The following is a 22,346-nucleotide window of genomic DNA, read 5'->3' as shown; positions in this document are numbered from 1 at the left end:
GGACTGAACATTCTCATCGGCATCAAACAGCTTCCTGATGCTGACATGTACTGGCCAGTGACATTTTCATAGTAAAAAGACTATGACAGCTGGGCACTTTGAAAAACCCACCCAAAAGCCTGTGCATGGCAAGTGTGGGTATAAGGACTTCTTCAAAATACCTGCTCTGCTGGGAACACCATGTGAGATCCGCACACGCCCAACCACTGCCTGACAATCGACCAGGGCGCCGTGGCTGTAAAGGGATTTTTCTCCCCTTCCCAGTACATGCCCTCTAAGTCCCTAAAGAAAGGAGAAAGGACTCAAATTGTGTTTGCTGTGTGATTCCACACGGCTACTGCCACCATGCCAGGATTTATGTGAGTAAGGCCAGTGAGGAGGTGGCAGTCGCTGCCCTGGGCAATAGAGTGGTGATTTCACTGGTGAGGGGTCTGGAGGGGAACCATCACCACCTCTTCATGGACAGCTTCTTCACCTTTTTTCCCCTCCTGCAGAGGCTCCTCCAGGATGGCCTCAATGTCTGTGGGCCCAACCAGACCAGTCGGTATGGTTACCCCAAGGTCTTCCGTCTGCACAAGGTTGGCAAGCTGTTGCCTGGCGAGTTTTTACCAGTGCCAGCGTGGCAACCTCGTAACCACGGTGACCCAGGACACCAAGGTGGTCAGCCGTCTGTCTTCCAATTCAGCGCCTGGGATTGTGGGTATTAGCCCAGGCAGGCAGCAGCAGCGTGAGGGTGAGGGGGATAGTGATGGTACGGACACACCAGGAGGAGGAGGGGTGTCTTTTGGGGTTACATGCCCCCTCCTCTTGCTGCTGTACCAGGAAAACATGAGAAGGGTTGAACTGTGTGACCAGCTAAGGGAGTGTTAAAAGTGGGGCGAACCTGCAAGAAGTGGTGGCACTACTTCCTGTGGTTGTACATCAACCTCTGCATCATCAACGCCTATGTCATCCAACGGGACCGCCGCGGGGGCACCCCTCTACCCGGCTGCAACAGGAAGCAATTGACCCAGCACCACTTCCGTGCCTGGCACAGCAGCTCATCAGGGACACTACCAGGGGGCAAGGGGCATGGAGCGGGCAGCACGCAAACGCCATGCAGACTTACACATTGAGTACGGGCACAGGCTGGAGTGCGTGTCTGAGTGCCCCCGCCGCTGCAGGAACTGCACGAACAAGGGGCTACGACATGAGAGCTTCAAGATATGCAACCTGTGCAGGGGAGGGTGCTTGTCAGAGTTACACAAATAATCCTGGATTGTTATTTTTTGGGCGGGGGGGAATAAACTGTAATAATTAATTTACGCTAGTGTAGTATGTTTTTGTCTCATTGCCTTTTTCAAAAAAAGTCCTTTCGTTAGTTTTTATACAATGAAAATATGATGATTTTATAAAAACAGTGAAGAAATGTTTCTGCACTTATATCAACAAAATGTATACTGTTGGGAGTATATTTCTGCTTTTCCAAAATACATTTTTTTCTGAAGAGGTTCTCTATACTGTTTCACACAGTTAGTTCGTCAAGACGAAAACCTCTTTTCCTCTTGAGGAATTAGTTAAAAGGCCGGGATTCAATCCAATCGCGGGTTATAGGCATTATGGCTTTTAACCTCACTAAGCTACTGGAACATACCAAACACAACTTTGAACGCTGGTCACTTCTTCCTAGGGTTGCAAAATTTGGGGAACTTTCAATATTTGAAACATTTGATTTGATTTGAGTAAATTCCCTGGTTTCCCGAAATCCAGGTTGGATGATTTCCGTAATCAGGAGGGAATAAGCAGGAATATCCAGAAACCTCTAACCAGGATTTCTGGAAATCAGGAAATGTATTGATCATCCCCAGAATTTAAAGTACCCTACTTCTTCCCCTTTCTCTTTCTGGGCGCATAAATACTATGAAATGCAGCAGCAGCATGAGGGTGAGGGTATAGTGATGGTACGGACACACCAGAAGGAGGAGGGGTGTCTTTTGGGGTTACACGCCCCATCCCCTTGCTGCTGTACCAGGAAAACAGGAGAGGAATGGAACTGTATGACCAGCTAAGGGAGTGTTAAAAGTGATTTGATTTGAATAAATTCCTTGGTTTCCCGAAATCCAGGTTGGATGATTCTCGTAATCAGGAGGGAATAAGCAGGACATCCAGAAACCTCCAACCAGGATTTCTGGAAAGCAAGAAATGTATTGAACGTTCCCGGAATTGAAAGCACCCTACTTCTTCCCCTTTCTCTGTCTGGGCGCATAAATAATGTGAAAATGAATATTTCAATGTGTTCCAACTCCTTCAATAAGCTAGCTAGCTAGCTAGCTTCTTTCCCTTTGTGCTGTTGTCTGTGCCCAACAATGTTTGTATAATGTTTTGTGCTTCTACCACGTTGTGTTCCTACCATGTTCTTGTCATGTTGTGTTGCTACCATGCTGTGTTGTCATGTGTTGCTCCCATGCTGTGTTGTCATCTTAGGTCTCTCTTTATCTAGTGTTGTCTCTCATGTCGTTATGTGTGTTTTGTCCTATATTTGAATTTTATATAGTATTTTTTTAAATCCCAGTCCACATCCCAGCAGGAGGCCTTTTGCCTTTTGGTGGGGCATCATTGTAAATAATAATTTGTTCTTAACTGACTTGCCTAGTGAAATAAAGGTTAAATAAATAAAATATAAATACATCTGTTGATAGAAACATCGCTGAAAGACATCCAATGGCTATTGAACAAGTAACAAAAATGTATAGTTGAATCAGTATAAAATAGAGCCTTCACGAAATGCCACAAAGCAGGACCACATTTATTTTGTTTAGTATTTTCAATGATATACACTAATAGTCAAAACTATGAAATAACACATACTGAATGGAACCATGTAGTAACCAAAAAAGAGTTAAACAAATCAAAATATATTCTTCAAATAGACACCCTTTGCCTTGATGACAGCTTTACACACTCTTTGCATTCTCTCAACCAGCTTCACTTAGAATGCTTTTTCAACAGTCTTGAAGGAGTTTCCACATATGCTGAGCATTTGTTGGCTGCTTTTCCTTCACTCTGCGCTCCAACTCATCCCAAACCATGTCAATTTGGTTGAGGTCGGGGGATTGTGGAGACCAGGTCATCTGATGCAGCACTCCATCACTGTCGTTCTTTGTCAAATAGCCCTTACAAAGCCTGGAGGTGTGTTGGGTCATTGTCCTGTTGAAAAATAAATGATAGTCCCACTAAATTCAAACCAGTTGGGATGGTGTATCGCTGCAGAATGCTGTGGTAGCCATGCTGGTTAAGTGTGCCTTGAATTCGAAAGAAATCCCAGACAGTGTCACCAGCAAAGCACCCCCACACCAATACACCTCCTTCTCCATGCTTTACGGTGGGAAATACACATGCGGAGATCATCCGTTCACCAACACTGCGTCTCACAAAGACACCGTGGTTGGAACCAAAAATCTCAAATTTGGACTCGTCAGACCAAAGGTCAAATTTCCAATGGTCTAATGTCCATTGCTCGTGTTTCTTGTCCCAAGCAAGTCTCTTCTTATTGGTGTCCTTTAGTAATGTTTTTTTGCAGGAATTTGACCACAAAGGCCTGATTCACACAGTCTCCTCTGAACAGTTGATGTTGAGATGTGTCTGTTACTTGAACTCTGTGAAGCATTTACTTGGGCTGGTAAATCTAATGAACTTATCATTTGCAGCAGAGTTAACTCTGGGTCTTCCATTCCTGTGGCGGTCCTCATGAGAGCCAGTTTCATCATTGTGCTTGATGGTTTTTGTGACTGCACTTGAAGAAACTTCAAAAATGATTGACATTTCCGGTACTGACTGACCTTCAATAACCCGGGGGGGAGGGATGGGCCTGGAGACAGAAGACAAAAGACAGTGAGACACAGGCTTAATCCTAGACACATGGAAGGTAGGGTGAATAAGGAGTGTACAGGGTAACACAAGCAGTGGAACTCAGGATACTGGACATGGGAAAAGGACCAATGAACCGGGGAGACAGCTTGCGGGCCTCTACCCAAAGGTGCAGATCCCAATTTGAAAGCTGTACCTTCTGCCCAATGTGGGGCCCGTCCACTTGTCAACAATATCTAGTGTTGGTCTTGAGAATAGCCACCCTGGCTCTTCTCCAGGTACGTCGACAGCAAACATCTGGGCCGAGGGTACGCTGACCTCCTGCTCTTGTTCAGGGAAGAGTGGTGGCTGATACCCCGTGGAGGACTCGAAAGGGGAGAGTCCCGTGGCAGAACTGGGAAGAGTGTTCCGGGCATACTCCATCCAGACCAGTTGACGGCTCCAGGTAGTGGGGTTAGTTGAGACTAGGCACCTTATAAGGTGTTCTCCAGGTCTTGGTTGGCTCACTCCGACTAGCCGTTAGTTTGGGGATGGAATCCGGATGACAGGCTGGCTGACGACCCAATGAGGGTGCAGAAGGCCTTCCAGAACTGAGACGAGAACCCCGATCGGAGACCATGTCTACCGGGAGTCCATGGATCCTGAAGACATGCTGCACCATAAGCTGGGCCATCTCCTTGGCAGAAGGTAGTTTGGGGAAGGACGGCCTTGGAAGACCGGCTGACAATCGTAAGAATGACAGTATTGCCATCAGACGGAGGGAGCCCAGTGACAAAGTCCAGAGATATAGGAGACCAGGGACGATGAGGAACTGGTAGTGGCTGCAGGAGGCCAGAAGGAGCTTGCCGTGGAGTCTTGTTTTGAGCACACGCAGTGCATGCTGTGACGAAGGTAGAGACGTCAGGGACCATTGTGGGCCACCAGAAACATTGTCGAAGAAAGGCTAGTGTACGACGGGACCCTGGATGACAGGTCAGCCTGGAGGAATGAGCCCGTTCTAGGACCCGGGACTGAACTTGGTTAGGGACAAACAGCCTGTTAGCCAGGCCCCCTTCAGGTCCAGGTTGGGAGCATTGCGCCTCGCGGACCAGGTTCTCAAGACCTGGTTTGCGTGTTAACGTGTTAACTTCTATAGGCTAGGTGGTACGTTTGCGTCCCACCCAAGTCAACAGCCAGTGGAATCACGTGGCGCGAAATACAAATACCTCAAAAATGCTATAACTTCAATTTCTCAAACATATGACAATTTTACACCATTTTAAAGACAAAACTCTCCTTTATCTAACCACATTGTCCGATTTCAAAAAGGCTTTACAGCAAAAGCAAAACATTAGATTATGTCAGGAGAGTACCCTGCCAAAAATAATCACACAGCCATTATCAAAGCAAGCATATATGTCACAAAAACCAAAACCACAGCTAAATGCAGCACTAACCTTTGATGATCTTCATCAGATGACACTCCTAGGACATTATGTTATACAACACATGCATGTTTTGTTCAATCAAGTTCATATTTATATCAAAAACCTGCTTTTTACATTAGCATGTGATGTTCAGAACTAGCATACCCTTCGAAAACTTCCGGTGAATTTACTAAATTACTCATGATAAACGTTGACAAAATACATAAAAAATATTTTAAGAATTATAGATACAGAACTCCTTTATGCAATTGCGGTGTCAGATTTTAAAATAACTTTTTGGCGAAAGCACATTTTGTAATATTCTGAGTACATAGATCGGCCATCAAGGCTAGCTAATTTGACACCCACCAAGTTTGGGGCTCAGTAAACTCAGAATTACTATTAGAAAAATTGGATTACCTTTGCTGTTCTTCATCAGAATGCACTCCCAGGACTTCTACTTCAACAACAAATGTTGTTTTGGTTCCAAATAATCCATAGTTATATCCAAATACCTTGCGAGCACATTTCGTGACAAAAAATGTCTAAATATTCCATTACCGTAATTAGAAGCATGTCAAACGCTGTTTAAAATCAATTTTTATGCTATTTTCCTCGTAAAATAGCGATAATATTCCAACCGGGCAACGTGGTATTCATTCAAAGGCTGAAAGAAAAAAAATTGAGAAGTCTCGTGAACGCGCATCTCAGTCTCACTGTCCCCAGGCTGACCACTCACAAACAGAGCTGCTGTACTTTGCCCAGAGACAGCAGACATCATATTCCACTTTCTGGCGGCTTTAGAGAGCCAATGGAAGCCTTAGAAAGTGTCACGTTACAGCACCGATGCTGTATTTTTGATAGAGATGCAACAGAAGGACAACAAATTGTCAGACAGGGCACTTCCTGTATGGAATCTTCTCAGGTTTTGGCCTGCCATATGAGTTCTGTTATACTCACAGACACCATTCAAACAGTTTTAGAAACTTTAGAAATTTCTATCCAAATTCTCGTTTCTGGGCAAGAGTAGTAACCAGTTTAAATCGGGTACGTTTTTTATCCGGCCGTGAAAATACTGCCCCCTAGGCCAGGTTAATGCTGCAGGAATGTGGCTCAATACAATCCTCTCTTGGCGCCCTACGGACAATTCCTTCGACTGCATGGCTTGGTTTTTGCTCTGACATGCACTGTCAACTGTGGGACCTTATATAGACTGGTGTGTGCCTTTCCAAATCATGTCAAATCAAGGTATAGAATCATCTCAAGGATGAATAATGGAAACAGAATGCCCCTGAGCTCAATTTCCAGTCTCATGGCAAAGGGTCTGAATACCTATGGAAAATGAGATTTAGCAGACTTGGATTGATAATGTCAAAAGCCGCACTGAAGTCTAACAAAACAGCTCCCACAATCTTATCAATTTCTCTGTCAAGTCATATGTAAATGCGTGTAGCAATATTTTTGCTAGGACTATCTGTGAGTGGTCTGAGTGGGGAGGGAACAAAATCAAATCAAATTTTATTTGTCACATACACATGGTTAGCAGGTGTTAACGCAAGTGTAGCGAAATGCTTGTGCTTCTAGTTCCTAGTTCCGATCATGCAGTAATATCTAACAAGTAATCTACCAATTCCACAACAACTACCTTGTACACACAAGTGTAAAGGAATGAATACGAATATGTACATAAAAATATATAAATGAGTGATGGCCGAACGCCATAGGCAAGATGGTTGACGGCATCCGATCCTCGTTTGCTAAGTCAAACGACACCGCTGGTCCTGCTCACACTGCCCTACCCTGTAATTTGACCTCTTTCTCCCCTCTCTCTCCAGATGAAATCTCGCGTCTTGTGACGGCCGGCCGCCCAACAACCTACCCTATCCCCTCCTCTCTTCCCCAGACCATTTCCGGAGACCTTCTCCCCTACCTCACCTCGCTCATCAACTCATCCTTGACCGCTGGCTACGTCCCTTCCGTCTTCAAGAGAGCGAGAGTTGCACCCCTTCTGAAAAAACCTACACTCGATCCCTCCGATGTCAACAACTACAGACCAGTATCCCTTCTTTCTTTTCTCTCCAAAACTCTTGAACGTGCCGTCCTTGGCCAGCTATCCTGCTATCTCTCTTGATCCTAATCAGTCAGGTTTCAAGACTGGGCATTCAACTGAGACTGCTCTTCTCTGTGTCACAGAGGCTCTCCGCACTGCTAAAGCTAACTCTCTCTCCTCTGCTCTCATCCTTCTAGACCTATCTGCTGCCTTTGATACTGTGAACCATCAGATCCTCCTCTCCACCCTCTCCGAGCTGGGCATCTCCGGCGTGGCCCACGCTTGGATTGCGTCCTACCTGACAGGTCGCTCCTACCAGGTGGCGTGGCGAGAATCTGTCTCCGCACCACGTGCTCTCACCACTGGTGTCCCCCAGGGCTCTGTTCTAGGCCCTCTCCTATTCTCGCTATACACCAAGTCACTTGGCTCTGTCATATCCTCACATGGTCTCTCCTATCATTGCTATGCAGACGACACACAATTAACCTTCTCCTTTCCCCCTTCTGATAACCAGGTGGCGAATCGCATCTCTGCATGTCTGGCAGACATATCAGTGTGGATGACGGATCACCACCTCAAGCTGAACAAGACGGAGCTGCTTTTCCTCCCGGGGAAGGACTGCCCGTTCCATGATCTCGCCATCACGGTTGACAACTCCCTTGTGTCCTCCTCCCAGAGTGCTAAGAACCTTGGCGTGACCCTAGACAACACCCTGTCGTTCTCCACTAACATCAAGGCGGTGACCCGATCCTGTAGGTTCATGCTCTACAACATTCGCAGAGTACGACCCTGCCTCACACAGGAAGCGGCGCAGGTCCTAATCCAGGCACTTGTCATCTCCCGTCTGGATTACTGCAACTCGCTCTTGGCTGGGCTCCCTGCCTGTGCCATTAACCTCTTACATCTAGATCTTCCGCTAGCGGAACACCTGCTCCAATATCCAATGATGGGCGTGGCGCGAAATACAAATTCCTCTAAAATCCGAAAACTTCCATTTTTCAAACATATGACTATTTTACAGCATTTTAAAGACAAGACTCTCGTTAATCTAACCACACTGTCCGATTTCAAAAAGGCTTTACAGCGAAAGCAAAACATTAGATTATGTCAGCAGAGTACCCAGCCAGAAATAATCAGACACCCATTTTTCAAGCTAGCATATAATGTCACAAAAACCCAGAAGACAGCTAAATGCAGCACTAACCTTTGATGATCTTCATCAGATGACAACCCTAGGACATTATGTTATACAATGCATGCATGTTTTGTTCAATCAAGTTCATATTTATATCAAAACCCAGCTTTTTTACATTAGCATGTGACGTTCAGAACTAGCATACCCCCCGCAAACCTCCGGTGAATTTACTAAATTACTCACGATAAACGTTCACAAAAAACATAACAATTATTTTAAGAATTATAGATACAGAACTCCTCTATGCACTCGATATGTCCGATTTTAAAATAGCTTTTCGGTGAAAGCACATTTTACAATATTCTCAGTAGATAGCCCGGCATCACAGGGCTAGCTATTTAGACACCCAGCAAGTTTAGCACTCACCAAAATCAGATATTCTATTAGAAAAGTTTGATTACCTTTGATGTTCTTCGTCAGAATGCACTCCCAGGACTTCTACTTCAATAACAAATGTAGGTTTGGTCCAAAATAATCCATAGTTATGTTCCATCAGCGACGTTTTGTTCGTGCGTTCTAGACACTATCCCAATGGTAAATAAGGGTCGTGCGCATGAAGCATTTCGTTATAAAAGATTTCTAAATATTTCATTACCGTACTTCGAAGCATGTCAACCGCTGTTTAAAATCAATTTTTATGCCATTTTTCTCGTAAAAAAGCGATAATATTCCGACCGGGAATCTGCAATTAGGTAAACAGCCGAAAGAAAATACATCACGGGGTAGACTCGGGCATGCGCCTAAGCCTTTTGTCTGCTGATAGACCACTTAGCAAAAGCGCTCGTGTGTTTCAGCCAGGGCTTTGAATTACGTCATTCAGCATTTTCCCAGGCTCTGAGGGCCCATGGAAGCCGTAGGAAGTGTCACGTAACAGCAGAGATCCTTTGTAATGGATAGAGAGAATCAACAAGGGGAAGAAATGGTCAGACAGGGTACTTCCTGAACAGAATCTTCTCATGTTTTGGCCTGCCAAATGAGTTCTGTTATACTCACAGACACCATTCAAACAGTTTTAGAAACGTTGGAGTGTTTTCTATCCAAAGCTAATAATTCTATGCATATTCTAGTTTCTGGGCAGGGGTAATAATCAGATTAAATCGGGTACGTTTTTTATCCAGCCGTGAAAATACTGCCCCCTATCCATAACAGGTTAAACCCCTACAACTCATCCAGAACGCCGCAGCCCGTCTGGTGTTCAACCTTCCCAAGTTCTCTCAAGTCACCCCGCTCCTCCGCTCTCTCCACTGGCTTCCAGTTGAAGCTCGCATCCGCTACAAGACCATGGTGCTTGCCTACGGAGCCGTGAGGGGAACGGCACCTCCGTACCTTCAGGCTCTGATCAGGCCCTACACCCAAACAAGGGCACTGCGTTCATCCACCTCTGGCCTGCTGGCCCCCCTACCTCTGAGAAGCACAGTTCCCGCTCAGCCCAGTCAAAACCGTTCGCTGCTCTGGCACCCCTATGGTGGAACAAGCTCCCTCACGACGCCAGGACAGCGGAGTCAATCACCACCTTCCGGAGACACCTGAAACCCCACCTCTTTAAGGAATACCTAGGATAGGATAAAGTAATCCTTCTAACCCCCCCCCCCCCAAAAGATTTAGATGCACTATTGTAAAGTGGTTGTTCCACTGGATATCATAAGGTGAATGCACCAATGTGTAAGTCGCTCTGGATAAGAGCGTCTGCTAAATGACTTAAATGTAAATGTAAGAAGGAGCTGCTCCAACTGGTGTGGTGGAAACCACCATGGAGGCAAAGGCTTACCTCCACCCAAAATACCCAAATATGCAAGTTTGGGATCTCCCTGGTATTGGCACCGCTAACTTCAAACCAGAAGAGTACCTTCAGAAAGTTGAATTCGATCGCTTTGATTTCTTCATCATAGTCTCATCAGAGCGATTCAGAGCCAATGACATTTCTCTGGCCAAGGAGATCAAGAAGATGAAGAAGAAGTTCTACTTTGTTCGCTCCAAGATTGATAACGACATGAAGGCTGAGGGGAGAAAAGAGAAGTTTGACCAGGGTAAGACACTGGAAACAATCAGACAATACTGCATCAAAGGTTTGTCTACACACTATGTACATTATGTAAATGTACTGTATTGCTAAACAAATGGAATTTATTTTTTAATGTAGTTAGTGGGGTTGACTACTTTGTTTTGCTCCTCAGGGCTTGAGGATCAGGGTCTGGGCTCTCCTAAGGTCTTTCTCATCTCCAGTTTTGACCTTGGTCACTACGATTTCCATGACCTTGAGGAGACAATGGAGAAAGAGCTTCCTGACCACAAGAGGCATGTACTACTGTTGTCCATCCCTAATATAACCCTGAAAATCAACCAGAAGTAGAAGGAGGCTTTCAAAACCAACATATGGAGACAAGCTTTAGTATCTGGCTCTGTGGCAGCAATACCTATCCCAGGACTTTCCTTTGCTGTAGATGTAAGCATCTTGGTGATTGAGATCAAGAGGTACTATAACGCTTTTGGTCTTGGTGATGAGTCCCTGCAGAGCCTTGCTAACAGAACGAATGTGCCGGTGGAGGAGCTGAAAGCAGTCCTCAAGTCATCTCTGAACAAAGAAATAAACAAAGATGTGGTTGTCAAGTTGCTTCAAAGTGCAGTTCTAGCAGGGGTAACAGTGATTGAGTACCTGTTCAGTAACATTCCTATTGTCGGCAGCATTGCTGCAGCAGGGATTTCCTTTGGTACAATCAACTTCATGTTGACGAAGTGTCTGAATGAGCTGGCTGATGATGCACACAATGTTCTGATGAAGGCACTTGATGGCCAATGAGTGAGATAATGTTCAAGATTGAATTGCAATCTATATCTGTGTTTGGATTCTTTCTTGAACACTGTCTTCAAACAAGAAAATGCTGATAAGTAGATAATTAAATGATGCAGTTTGAAAATAAATGCTCAAATGTAATTGATCAATGGAAAAGTAATATCACAATAGTTTCAATATAGGTTTGCACAATATAAACTTACTGCATTAGATGGGAAATTCATATTGGGATCTACAGCTTTTTACTCATAGTAAATTACTCTGAAAATATATATTCACAGAAAATACACCTGCTTTTACAATTTAACTTCAGTATAAATCTAATCCTAGCCTTTTGAGAACCAAATTGGATGTGCTTTGAAACAATTGCATGATATTTGAAAATTACTCCCTCTAGAAAGTGGATTTGAAAATAATCCTTGTTTAGAATGAACCAGCGTTAATTGTCTATATAAAAATTGTGGTTTACCCAACATGACTCATTCAGTACATATGTTCTACGTGAGAACAAATTATTGACCAGTTTCCTATGTGTTCTCTTCTGAATCGCATTAATCTTTATCTAATAACGTCACTCTTTACTTTCCCATACTAACTTGTGCTATATTGCAGTTCATGAGCAGACCGCCAGATGGTAGTATTTAGCTGGTTAACAGTTTTAGTGTTGGTCATTCAAGGCAGAAGATGGTAATGAAAGGAATACCTCGTCAGTTGTACAACTGAAATGTGTCTTCCGCATTTAGCCCAACCCCTCTGAATCAGTAGATGTAAACTCTAAATAAAACACAAGGTTAAGTAATGCACATGACATATTATAGATCTGTAGACTCTAAATAAAACACAAGGTTAAGTAATGCACATGACATATTATAGATCTGTAGACTCTAAATAAAACACAAGGTTAAGTAATGCACATGACATATTATAGATCTGTAGACTCTAAATAAAACACAAGGTTAAGTAATGCACATGACATATTATAGATCTGTAGACTGTAAATAGAGGGTTTTACAACATGAGCCTTACAAAAATAAATTGCTCATGTGCCTGATAATGCAGTTTCTGATACAACCATTTAACTGACCACAGATTCACATTGTGTTGAAAACCAGCTCCTATAATAGATGGTGCTCATACAGTAGATAAGAGGTTGTTGGTACGGGTTTTCTAGGACATTTCTCTGCAATCGAAGTTTGAGCCATGTGTATAATGTAGTTGTTGATGAATACTCTGACATCATACCAGCGGCTCTTTGGCCTGGATGCAGATTCCTTACAGCAGTTAGCGGCACTGACAACCTTATCAACTACAAAAACATCTCTCGTTCTATAACGTCCCACTCAATGAACAATAGTTACACTTACTGGATGATGTCACTCCACTGTAATAATATTATTACCTTTCAGTCTTTTCAGGTTGGTTTTATTATCTATTTACTTTTCTAAGTAAACCACACTAACTTAAACCCTACATATTAATAAATAACATTGAAGGCGTTTGTCTCTCCAAAGGTAGATTTGACTAGAATATCTTATTCACTTCTCCTACTGTAAACCTTTCTCCCACACCCTGTAGGTGCTTTATGAGAGGGTACACTCCACCACTGGAAAGAAGCTGTCGGAGCTCAAAGTGCACAGTATGCTAAGTGAGACAACGTGTCCCAATGCTTGGCACTGTGGGAATGTCTTCACTACTACCTACTGACCTCCACACTTAACAACCTGAGTCAGGACTTAAGAAAGACTGATGGGCGCAGCACTTGAGATACCTGTCACTGAGTAGACCGATGGTCAGACAGTTATTAAAATATTTTACCACTCACTAAAAATACATGCAAAAGGTTTGATCTGACATCTGTTTTTTATATTTTGCGGAATGAAACAAATGCAGAGTAACATTTACTGCTTTTGGGGTTACTTATTTACACCAGTCAATTAAATAATTGTTATTATGATGTATTCTGTACTTTTAGTGAAGGCAATTTGTAAGTGTGATTTCATTGCTATGACTTTCTCTTTACATTGATCAAAAATAAATGTTCAAAGTTCAACACCACTGCACACACACCCATCATTACTATGACAACCAGTGTAGCCAAGTCAGCAAATGACTGCTGTCTAAATCCGATTTGCTGTTTGGACAGTCAGTATTCCAAAACATATTTTTAAAACAAAACTGATTTGAGCATTAAGGCCTGCACTGTGAACAAGGCTTCAAGGAAAGGTTCACTCATTTTTAATGTAAAATTGTTTTTGTGCATCTAAGTGATGTTCTATCAATTCCCTGGGTCACTTCATGTTTTCATGTGTATCTGAGTTACTGGCACGCAGAAATCCGGCCGGTACGACGTAGCACTGTAATAAAGTTGTTCTCACTACTATGGAATTTAATAGGAATACAACTTTTAGATTGTGAAAACCTCTATCACACATGTTAGATTTCAATACTTGCCGCTGTCATAACTTGGGAGGATGTCTTCTGTCGAACGAACCATTGACTATATTTTTTGCGATATTCTTACTTTAAGAATATATATATTTTTTTTACAAATCCAATGAATTAAAGAACGTATCACGCGTCACCCAGCAGACTGTCGACCAATCGTATTCACGTTGTCTAGCTGCATCACGCGGTTGCTAAGCTAATCATCATGCAATCCCTTATCAAAGTCAACGTATGTCTACGTGCCTATTTTCCTCGAAAGAACATAATGTCACAAATCAAAAGCTGTACGATATTACAGATAGTACATTTTCTCACATCTCGGAAAAGATTTGTAATATTGTACTTCTTGTTGAAAAAATGTGTGCTAATGTTGTGTTTTTGAGCTAGCGCCCAATAGACTGCACAGAAGGTTGGTGGCACCTTAATTGGAGAGGACAGGCTCGTGGTAATGCCTGGAGTGTAATTGTATTAAACACATCAAACACATGGGTTCCATTTGTTTGATGACATTCCATTAGCTCCTTTCCAGACATTATTATGAGCCGTCCTCCCCTCAGCAGCCTACACTTATAGACTCCAATTCACTTCTTGAAGTAAGGCACTCGCAGAATCGCCCAAAATGCACCGTGCGGCCCATTGACGGAGTATGGGCAACGTTTCCCATCTCCTCAAAAGTATGTCTGCCGTTGTGAATGTCAGACTCCACTCTGTGAAGCACATCGATCTGCAGGTTGAACATGGTGAGATTGTAGACTCCTAATTTACATGCTGATATTGTCTTTTGTATTATTGCGTGTAGCAAACAATTACAAGCTAGCCAGCCAGCCAGTCCACAGAGAGAGCATTGCATTGTGGATTTTGTCGTTGTCTTCAGATGCAATGGATTTCCACAACAATTTTTCATGTTGCTACCAACCTTATTATAATGCCAAAATGAAACATGTTCATAAAAAATATTGTTCTCACATATGAGTGTTATTTAACACTGTAAATTAAAGGAATTTGTGGTTTCGGGTGGATTTGTGTAGCTCGTCATTATTTGGGATTAATTGGGTGTTCTATTTGAAAGGATGCTTCGATTTAGATTTTTTTTCCCCATTCAAGGCCTCTCAAAGATAAAACGCATGTCTGTGCCACAAGAGGGTGCAAGGTCCTTACAGTAACAGTCCTTTTGTATGTACAGTATATACTTTAGACTTTCCTGACACATCATTTGCATCAAAGTCTGGCTATTTCATGACTTTTCTGACATGACTGATAGACAAATCCTAAACCTATCTGACACATTATTTTTCAATTATTGTCATAAAATGGTCAGGAGAGAGAAATGCAAACCGTCACCATATCCCACTGACAAACTGGGACATCAAGTTTAATCATAGTGTTCCACACACAATACTTTAGCAATGCATCCTTCCTTCATGACGATCACTATTCTTATGTATTTGAAAATGTGTAAGCTATAAAGAGTGAACTTGACATTCACTCACCCAGATCAGTGATACATTGTCAATTAAGGGCCTTACACATTAGCTGGCGTTATACCCACCAGCTAGAGCCTTCTATTTATAGCATTGTGTCAACTGAATTCATTACATTTAGTTTTTTATTTATTTAAATTGAAACACAATTTAAAATGCTAATTACTATTTATCCTTGTTTGTGTTCTATAATGTTCAGTTGAATTGACGATTAATACATTTTACCGATACTTCCCACACTTAATTTTTTTATCAGCGTCTTGAAGTGAGGCCAGGATAAAAACCCAATTTGTGGTCGATCTGGTATCCACGGCGCGAAGGGTCCATGCGGCCCCAGAGATTCTGATGCAATTGCAGTCAACGTTGGCTGAGCAGAAGATTCGTGCCTAACTCCATGCGCCTCCCAAAATTGTACAGCTCTGGAGGTGATTCCCACTTGCATAACAGTGCATACAATACACAGTGCACTGAGGACAAACAGCAGATTGTGTAAACAAGTAGATTTAGATTAAACGTCTCTAGCTCTTCTGTACCCACAAAAAGGAGAAAGATTAAGTAAGTTTTGTGGGTTGGCATATTCACTTGGTGGAATTCCACTTTTGAATTATTTTAGAGCACTATTGATAATATGTCTGATCCAAAGGTTCCATGAGAGAAGACACAGTCAATAATGACTTGAATTCAGTATTTGAGTTCATTTAGTTTTTGTATATTATTTTCCTGTATTTACTAGGTGCCTGGGGAAACACTGGCAGAGAGACCAGGATTCAATCCGATCACACTGTCACTTATGAATCCTTTAAAGATAATTTCCGACATATGTCGTGTTTACTGTGATTGTCTTCACGAATGCAGGAACGTTGCCTTTCAAATGTGCAAAGCCGACAAAGTTTAATCAGATTGAATCCCGTCCATAATCCCGAATACTGACCATGGAAAATATATATGTTATGTATTGGCCTTGTTGATAATGATGTTACTTTCTTTGTTCATCGCACATTCTGTACAGTGTCAAACTGACACCAAAACAGCTCTCATCGAATGGCTTGTGACAGTCCTCTGCAGCAGTTATCTCCACTGGTACCTTCACAAAGAGGGAGAGACTTTGAGGAGGATGCTGTACATGGCGACTGCTGATGAGAGAACACAGGAGATCAGACTCCAAAATGGATGAGTGACCCTGGCTTTGAGGAAGTTACAGCAGAGAAAGTGGGCTCCAGTACGTACACTCTGAAGATTCCTGAAATAAAGGCCAATCACTCAACCACCTACTACTGTGCCTACTGGGATTCCCAAAGTGTTTAACTACAAGACACATCCTGTATCAAAACTGATGTTACAGTAGTTTGTTTAATTCTAAATTAGATACCATGTAACACTCTCTGCCCAACTTTCTGCTTCAAATTATATAACATCTACAAGATAAAAATATGCTGGATTTTCTCTCACAATTAAAGCTGGTGTTTCTTAAATTTAGTTTAAAAGTATAACATTGCATAATTGGCAGCTCCCGGTAGAGTTCACAAGAGCTCTAACTGGTGACGTTGTGTAGACTCACGCAGCATGTTGCGTCACCAAATATATAGAAAAGCATATTTTTCCAAATTGATAAAGCTTTTTCGTGCAAAGTGACAAGATGCGCATCTTGCATGTGAGCACCATATCTCCAAACGAGTGACAATTGCTAGCAGTTATATTACACAACATTTTCAGAGATTAAAGACAATTTTGACAGTATTACAAACACTTACAATATCTGGTTTCTAGTAGGCAGAATTAGAGAAGGACCTATTATTTCTCTGAATCTCAGGCAGTAGGCTCAAGTCTGTTTCTGTACTGGAGTCAGCCTACCTGTCTCATAGACTCTGACCAACAGCTCCTAATTATTATGGTTAGAAATCACATTTGATGGCCGCCACCAAATAATCACCCTTACAATACTTCGAACCACCTTTTATTATTTTACAATTTCTGAAAATCTACAATAGAAATTGACCAACCCTAGTCATCATTGAAAGGGATGTGACATTGTAGCAGTAAGCTGGTTTAATTCTCCCTTATACATATTTTCTTCTTGATTTCAATATGGAAGGAAAACCAGGTACTGGTGTTTTGTATGAACTGTTTCTTGTTGAGTAAAATACAAATGTATGTACTAAATTTGAATCATTGTGTTTTTCTTATACCATATTTTTGTGTTCCCCCATTATGAAAGGTGGGCATGAGTGAAACATTTTGGGAAGCACTGCATTAGTAGAATATCAAAAGGTAGGATTGGCTTCTCTTTGGTTTAGGGGTTGATGATAGTCTAAAAACAATGAGGAAGACCAGAAAACAAGGAATGGCTTCAGTTGAAGTTCAGTAGAATAGATTCGGAAAAACTCAGACTAGTTCCAACATCAAAGCTTATGTTATGGAGACCAAAGTTATTTCAATATTATGAAGAGTGTGGGCTGCCCCCTTGTTTATGTCTGATCATACAATTTCAGTTTCAAGTTTCTGCTTACTGGAAATCACACAATTTGCCTGTATGTCATACTAAATGTGAACGTCCATAATTTATGAAATGATCTCACCGGTAGGAATAAAGTTTTGTAAATCACCCACTTGAAAGGAAAATTAACAATTTATTTGAACTATAAGTAATAACAGCGTCATATTATTGTAATAGTCATTCCCTAAACAAATGTCCTGAACATTAAGATACAAGACATTTTGCATGCATCGGAAACAGTTATGGCAGCTGTTATGACACATTGGATTAAATGGTTTGCTGTAGCTAAAGTGTTAGGACACCTGCCATAACTGTGTCATAATGAGAAGTATCATAACATTTGAAAAAAACGTTTTAATATTTTGTGTAGTTAACATGGTCTAGTGAAAAGCACGAGCTGACACACACCCTGTAATGTTTTGTAGGTGCTGACAAATGAAGAGTAAACTGTATAAAAAGACAGAAAGTCGCACCAGATTTACCCTTTCAATAGTTTATCATATAGAGTTTTGTGGCTTTCTTTTCATGTAGTCTTAATGGTAACACTTTATTTGAAAGGGGTATACATAAACACTTATTGCTCTACTTGTATTATCATAAAACCTAATCAGAGGGGTGACTGGGGCTAAAACGAACATAGGTTAGTTGTAACACACCCATTTTCTCAAATTACACAGAAGTTAGCGTGATGTATTCACTTTTACGTATCCACAGTCACCTCCACTACCCCCTCCAGTAAATGGCAAGGGAATTTGAAATTGTTTTGCAACATTGTTTTGCAATGTCTCGCTAGCTAGCACCAGTTGTTAGCCAGGCACAAGTTGTTCCTCCCAGTGGAGGGTTAATCGTAACACTTACAATTGTCCCCGTAATAACAAATAATGACAAACACCACTTTATCTCCAACCTTTTATTTACAGAATGAGATCTAGAGAGAGAACTATTAACAGAGGAGTGGCCAGGCATGTGTTTGAGATTGCAGCAAGGGATGTCGAGTGCATGGGCCTTTCTACAAGAAGTGTAGGTAAGAACTACAGCATCTGCCATGTCACTGTGTACAGGAGGGAAAAAAGTTGGCAGCGAGCAGCAGCTATTATGTCCCCACTGTTGGCTACCAAAGCCATAGGCAGGTTTTTCAAACTGAACAAGAGCACCAGCCACTAGCAACGAGTTTTAAAAACCGGACAAATATACCTGCCTTTTACAATAACATGGGCTTTGTGGATTGTCATGGGCTGGAATGTAGATGAAATGGGTGTAACCACAGTCCAAGCCCCGGAGAAGGTCGACGCCAGCAAAAGGGTCAAGCAAATCGGCGCCATAATGACCCTCATCGGCGCCTGGTGACCGTGGCCGTTGCAGTGAATGCCCAGGGGAATAGCATTCCCCCTTACTTCGTCTTCCATGGGGTGGAATGCATTTATAACGTGTTGCAATTAAAGTTGTTACAAAACTTGTTATTGTGTAAATATTGAATATCTAATACACATTTTTAACAGATACATTTCCGGTAGGGTACTATCCCTACTTCGTGGGTGATGTCCTCACATAATCCATTGGAATGCGAGGCATACTAGGGCGTTCCCTGCTTCTGAACAACCATGATCCCTGCCATCAGCTACTGCAAAGATGATGTGTGTCATTCCCGCTCCACTGCATTCCCACCCCAAACTGCACCTGTTGGACCACAGTATGTTTGGGCCTTTCACGCCCAAACAATTTGAGCTTCTACTTTTAAAAATCCATCTTTCCTAAGACTCTCACCGTTGCCACTTGTTATAGACCCCCCTCAGCCCCCAGCTGTGCACTGGACACCATATGTGAATTGATTGCCCCCCCATCTATCTTCAGACTTCGTACTGTTAGGTGACATAAACTGGGATATGCTTAACACCCCGGCCGTCCTCCAATCTAAGCTAGATGCCCTCAATCTCACACACATTATCAAGGAACCTACCAGGTACAACCCTAAATCCGTAACCACGGGCACCCTCATAGATATCATCCTTACCAACTTGCCCTCTAAATACACCTCTGCTGTCTTCAACCAGGATCTCAGCAATCACTGCCTCATTGCCTGCCTCCGTAATGGGTCCGCGGTCAAACGACCAACCCTCATCACTGTCAAATGCTCCCTAAAACACTTCAGCGAGCAGACCTTTCTAATCGACCTGGCCCGGGTATCCCGGAAGGATATTGACCTCATCCTGTCAGTAGAGGATGCCTGGTTGCTCTTTAAAAGTGCTTTCCTCACCATCTTAAATAAGCATGCCCCATTCAAAAAATGTAGAACTAAGAACAGATAAAGCCCTTGGTTCACTCCAGACTTGACTGCCCTTGACCAACACAAAAACATCCTGTGGCATTCTGCATTAGCATTGAATAGCCCCCGCATCTTTTCAGGGAAGTCAAGGCTAGTAGGAAAGCTAAGGCTAGCTTTTTCAAACAGAAACTTGCATCCTGTAACACAAATTCCAAAAAGTTTTGGGACACTGTAAAGTCCATGGAAAATAAGAGCAGCTTCTCCCAGCTGCCCACTGCACTGAAGATAGGAAACACTGTCACCACCGATAAATCTACGATAATCGAGAATTTCAAGAAGCATTTCTCTACGGCTGGCCATGCTTTCCACCTGGCTATCCCTACCCCGGCCAACAGCTCCGTTGCCAAAACTATAGTTTGTTAACAAGAAATTTGTGGAATGGTTGAAAAATGAGTTTTAATGACTCCAAACTAAGTGTATGTAAATTTCCGACTTCAACTGTACATATGATTGCCTAACAAGTTGGAAGAGAAGAGTTGTTGAAATACTCAAGCCTAAGTACATTTGCACTGCTGTCTTTCTCTGTTTCTCTCTGTCTGTCTTCCACTCTCTTCCCATCTCTCTTTCCCTCTCTCACTTTCATCCTTTCTTATTCACTTCCTCCTCCCCCCCTCTGTCTGTTGAGCGAAGACACCTAGTTAAGGGCATTTGGAATTACCATAATTGCTTATACTTATCCCATTTGATTGATCAGGTTTAACTTATAGCTAGATACCTCAATATGACAGACATCTAACTATATCAGTGGAGGCTGCTGAGGGGAGGAATGGCTGGAATGGAGTCAACCACATGGACCACGTGTTTGATACCATTCCATTTACTCCATTCCTGACATTATTAAGAGCCATCCTCCCCTCAGCAGCCTCCACTGAACTAATGTATAGCTAGCAACATGTAGATGACCAACTAGCTAGATGGAAGATGGTTGTTGAAAAATGGTTGTACATAGCGAAATCTGTCCAGTTATCAAATAGAAGTTAACTGCTTAACGTTACCCTGAATTTCCTTGGATGTTGCCCCTCTTGTCGAGCTAGCTGACTAGGCAGGCTGAGGTAAATAAGTACAGTAGCTAGCAACGTCAATCTAAAAACAGATTAAATTATTTCTTCCAATTTAACAATATTTTATTATATAAAGACAAATATATGGTAAAGAAAGAGTGTTCTCTTTCCAGTCTTTTCGGAAGCAGCAGGTAGTCAGCAGGTAGTTACTGTCAAAAACATCGTCCTTCGAGAGCAATTCTGAGGTAATCATTTTGCGCGGACTGAGTGAGCGCATTTGAGGTGAAATAGAACTTGAACTGCACGCGTCCTCTTCCTTCACGACCGCTGCGAGGTAAAATAAAGCCAAGCAACCAGCATAGCAACGGACGCTTTGGTTCGTTACGTAATCCGGTCACAATTTTGCATGTTCTAGCAACAGCCCTAGCAACAGAAGTTAGAACTCATCGAATCCTATTGTGACACAGGGGAGGGACACTTTTGGCAGGGGGGCACTATTTGGCATGAGCCCCTGAAAAGGAATAAGGGAGGCCATATACAGAGAAATACCTTGACAAACTGAAGGAAGCATTGTTGCCAAAACATTTTCAGTGAGAATCTATTGACTGCTTGGTCTGTCGCTAGAAACCACCTAGAAGACATTTAGTGGGTGTGGTATATGGCCAATATACCATGGCTAAGGGCTGTTCTTGGGCAAGATGCTGAGTTTTTAAATTTTTTTATTTCACCTTTATTTAACCAGGTTGGCCAGTTGAGAACAAGTTCTCATTTACAACTGCGACCTGGCAAAAATATAGCAAAGCAGTGCGACAAAAACCAGCAACACAGAGTTATACATGGGATAAACAAACGTACAGCCAATAACAAAATAGAAAAATATATATATAGTGTGTGCAAATGTAGTAAGATTAGGGAGGTAAGGCAATAAATAAGCCATAGTGGCGAAATAATTACAATTTAGCATTAACACTGGAGTGATAGATGTGCAGATGATGATGTGCAAGTAGAGATACTGGGGTGCAAAAGAGCAAAAATAAATAACAATATGGGGATGAGGTAGTTGGGTGTGCTATTTACAGATGGGCTATGTACAGGTGCAGTGATCGGTAAGCTGCTCTGACAGCTGATGCTTAAAGTTAGTGAGGGAGATATGTCTCCAGCTTCAGTGATTTTTGTAATTCATTCCAGCCATTGGCAGCAGAGAACTGGAAGGAAAGGCGGCCAAAGGAGGTGTTGGCTTTGGGGATGACCAGTGAAATATACATGCTGGAGCGCGTGCTGCGGTTGGGTGTTGCTATGGTGACCAGTGAGCTG

At 42.4% G+C, this 22,346-nt stretch overlaps 1 protein-coding gene and 1 long non-coding RNA gene across 2 annotated transcripts; both read left to right on the top strand.

Annotated features, from left to right (window-relative positions):
* Positions 1–10,210: 10,210 nt before the first annotated feature.
* On the top strand, positions 10,211–11,511 carry LOC115199758 (interferon-inducible GTPase 1-like). Its single transcript, XM_029762166.1, has 2 exons — positions 10,211–10,563; positions 10,672–11,511. Exons 1-2 carry the CDS (start codon positions 10,248–10,250, stop codon positions 10,845–10,847), a joined length of 492 nt encoding a protein of 163 aa, XP_029618026.1. The 5' UTR covers positions 10,211–10,247; the 3' UTR covers positions 10,848–11,511.
* Positions 11,512–11,736: 225 nt separating this feature from the next.
* On the top strand, positions 11,737–14,750 carry LOC115199759 (uncharacterized). Its single transcript, XR_003879409.1, has 2 exons — positions 11,737–12,078; positions 12,244–14,750. It is a non-coding gene; the product is annotated as an uncharacterized LOC115199759 (long non-coding RNA).
* Positions 14,751–22,346: the final 7,596 nt, after the last annotated feature.

This window comes from Salmo trutta, chromosome 9 (assembly GCF_901001165.1).
Source record: "Salmo trutta chromosome 9, fSalTru1.1, whole genome shotgun sequence".
In the NCBI taxonomy this organism is placed as follows: domain Eukaryota; kingdom Metazoa; phylum Chordata; class Actinopteri; order Salmoniformes; family Salmonidae; genus Salmo; species Salmo trutta.
This window is presented reverse-complemented; position numbering and strand designations above follow the sequence as displayed.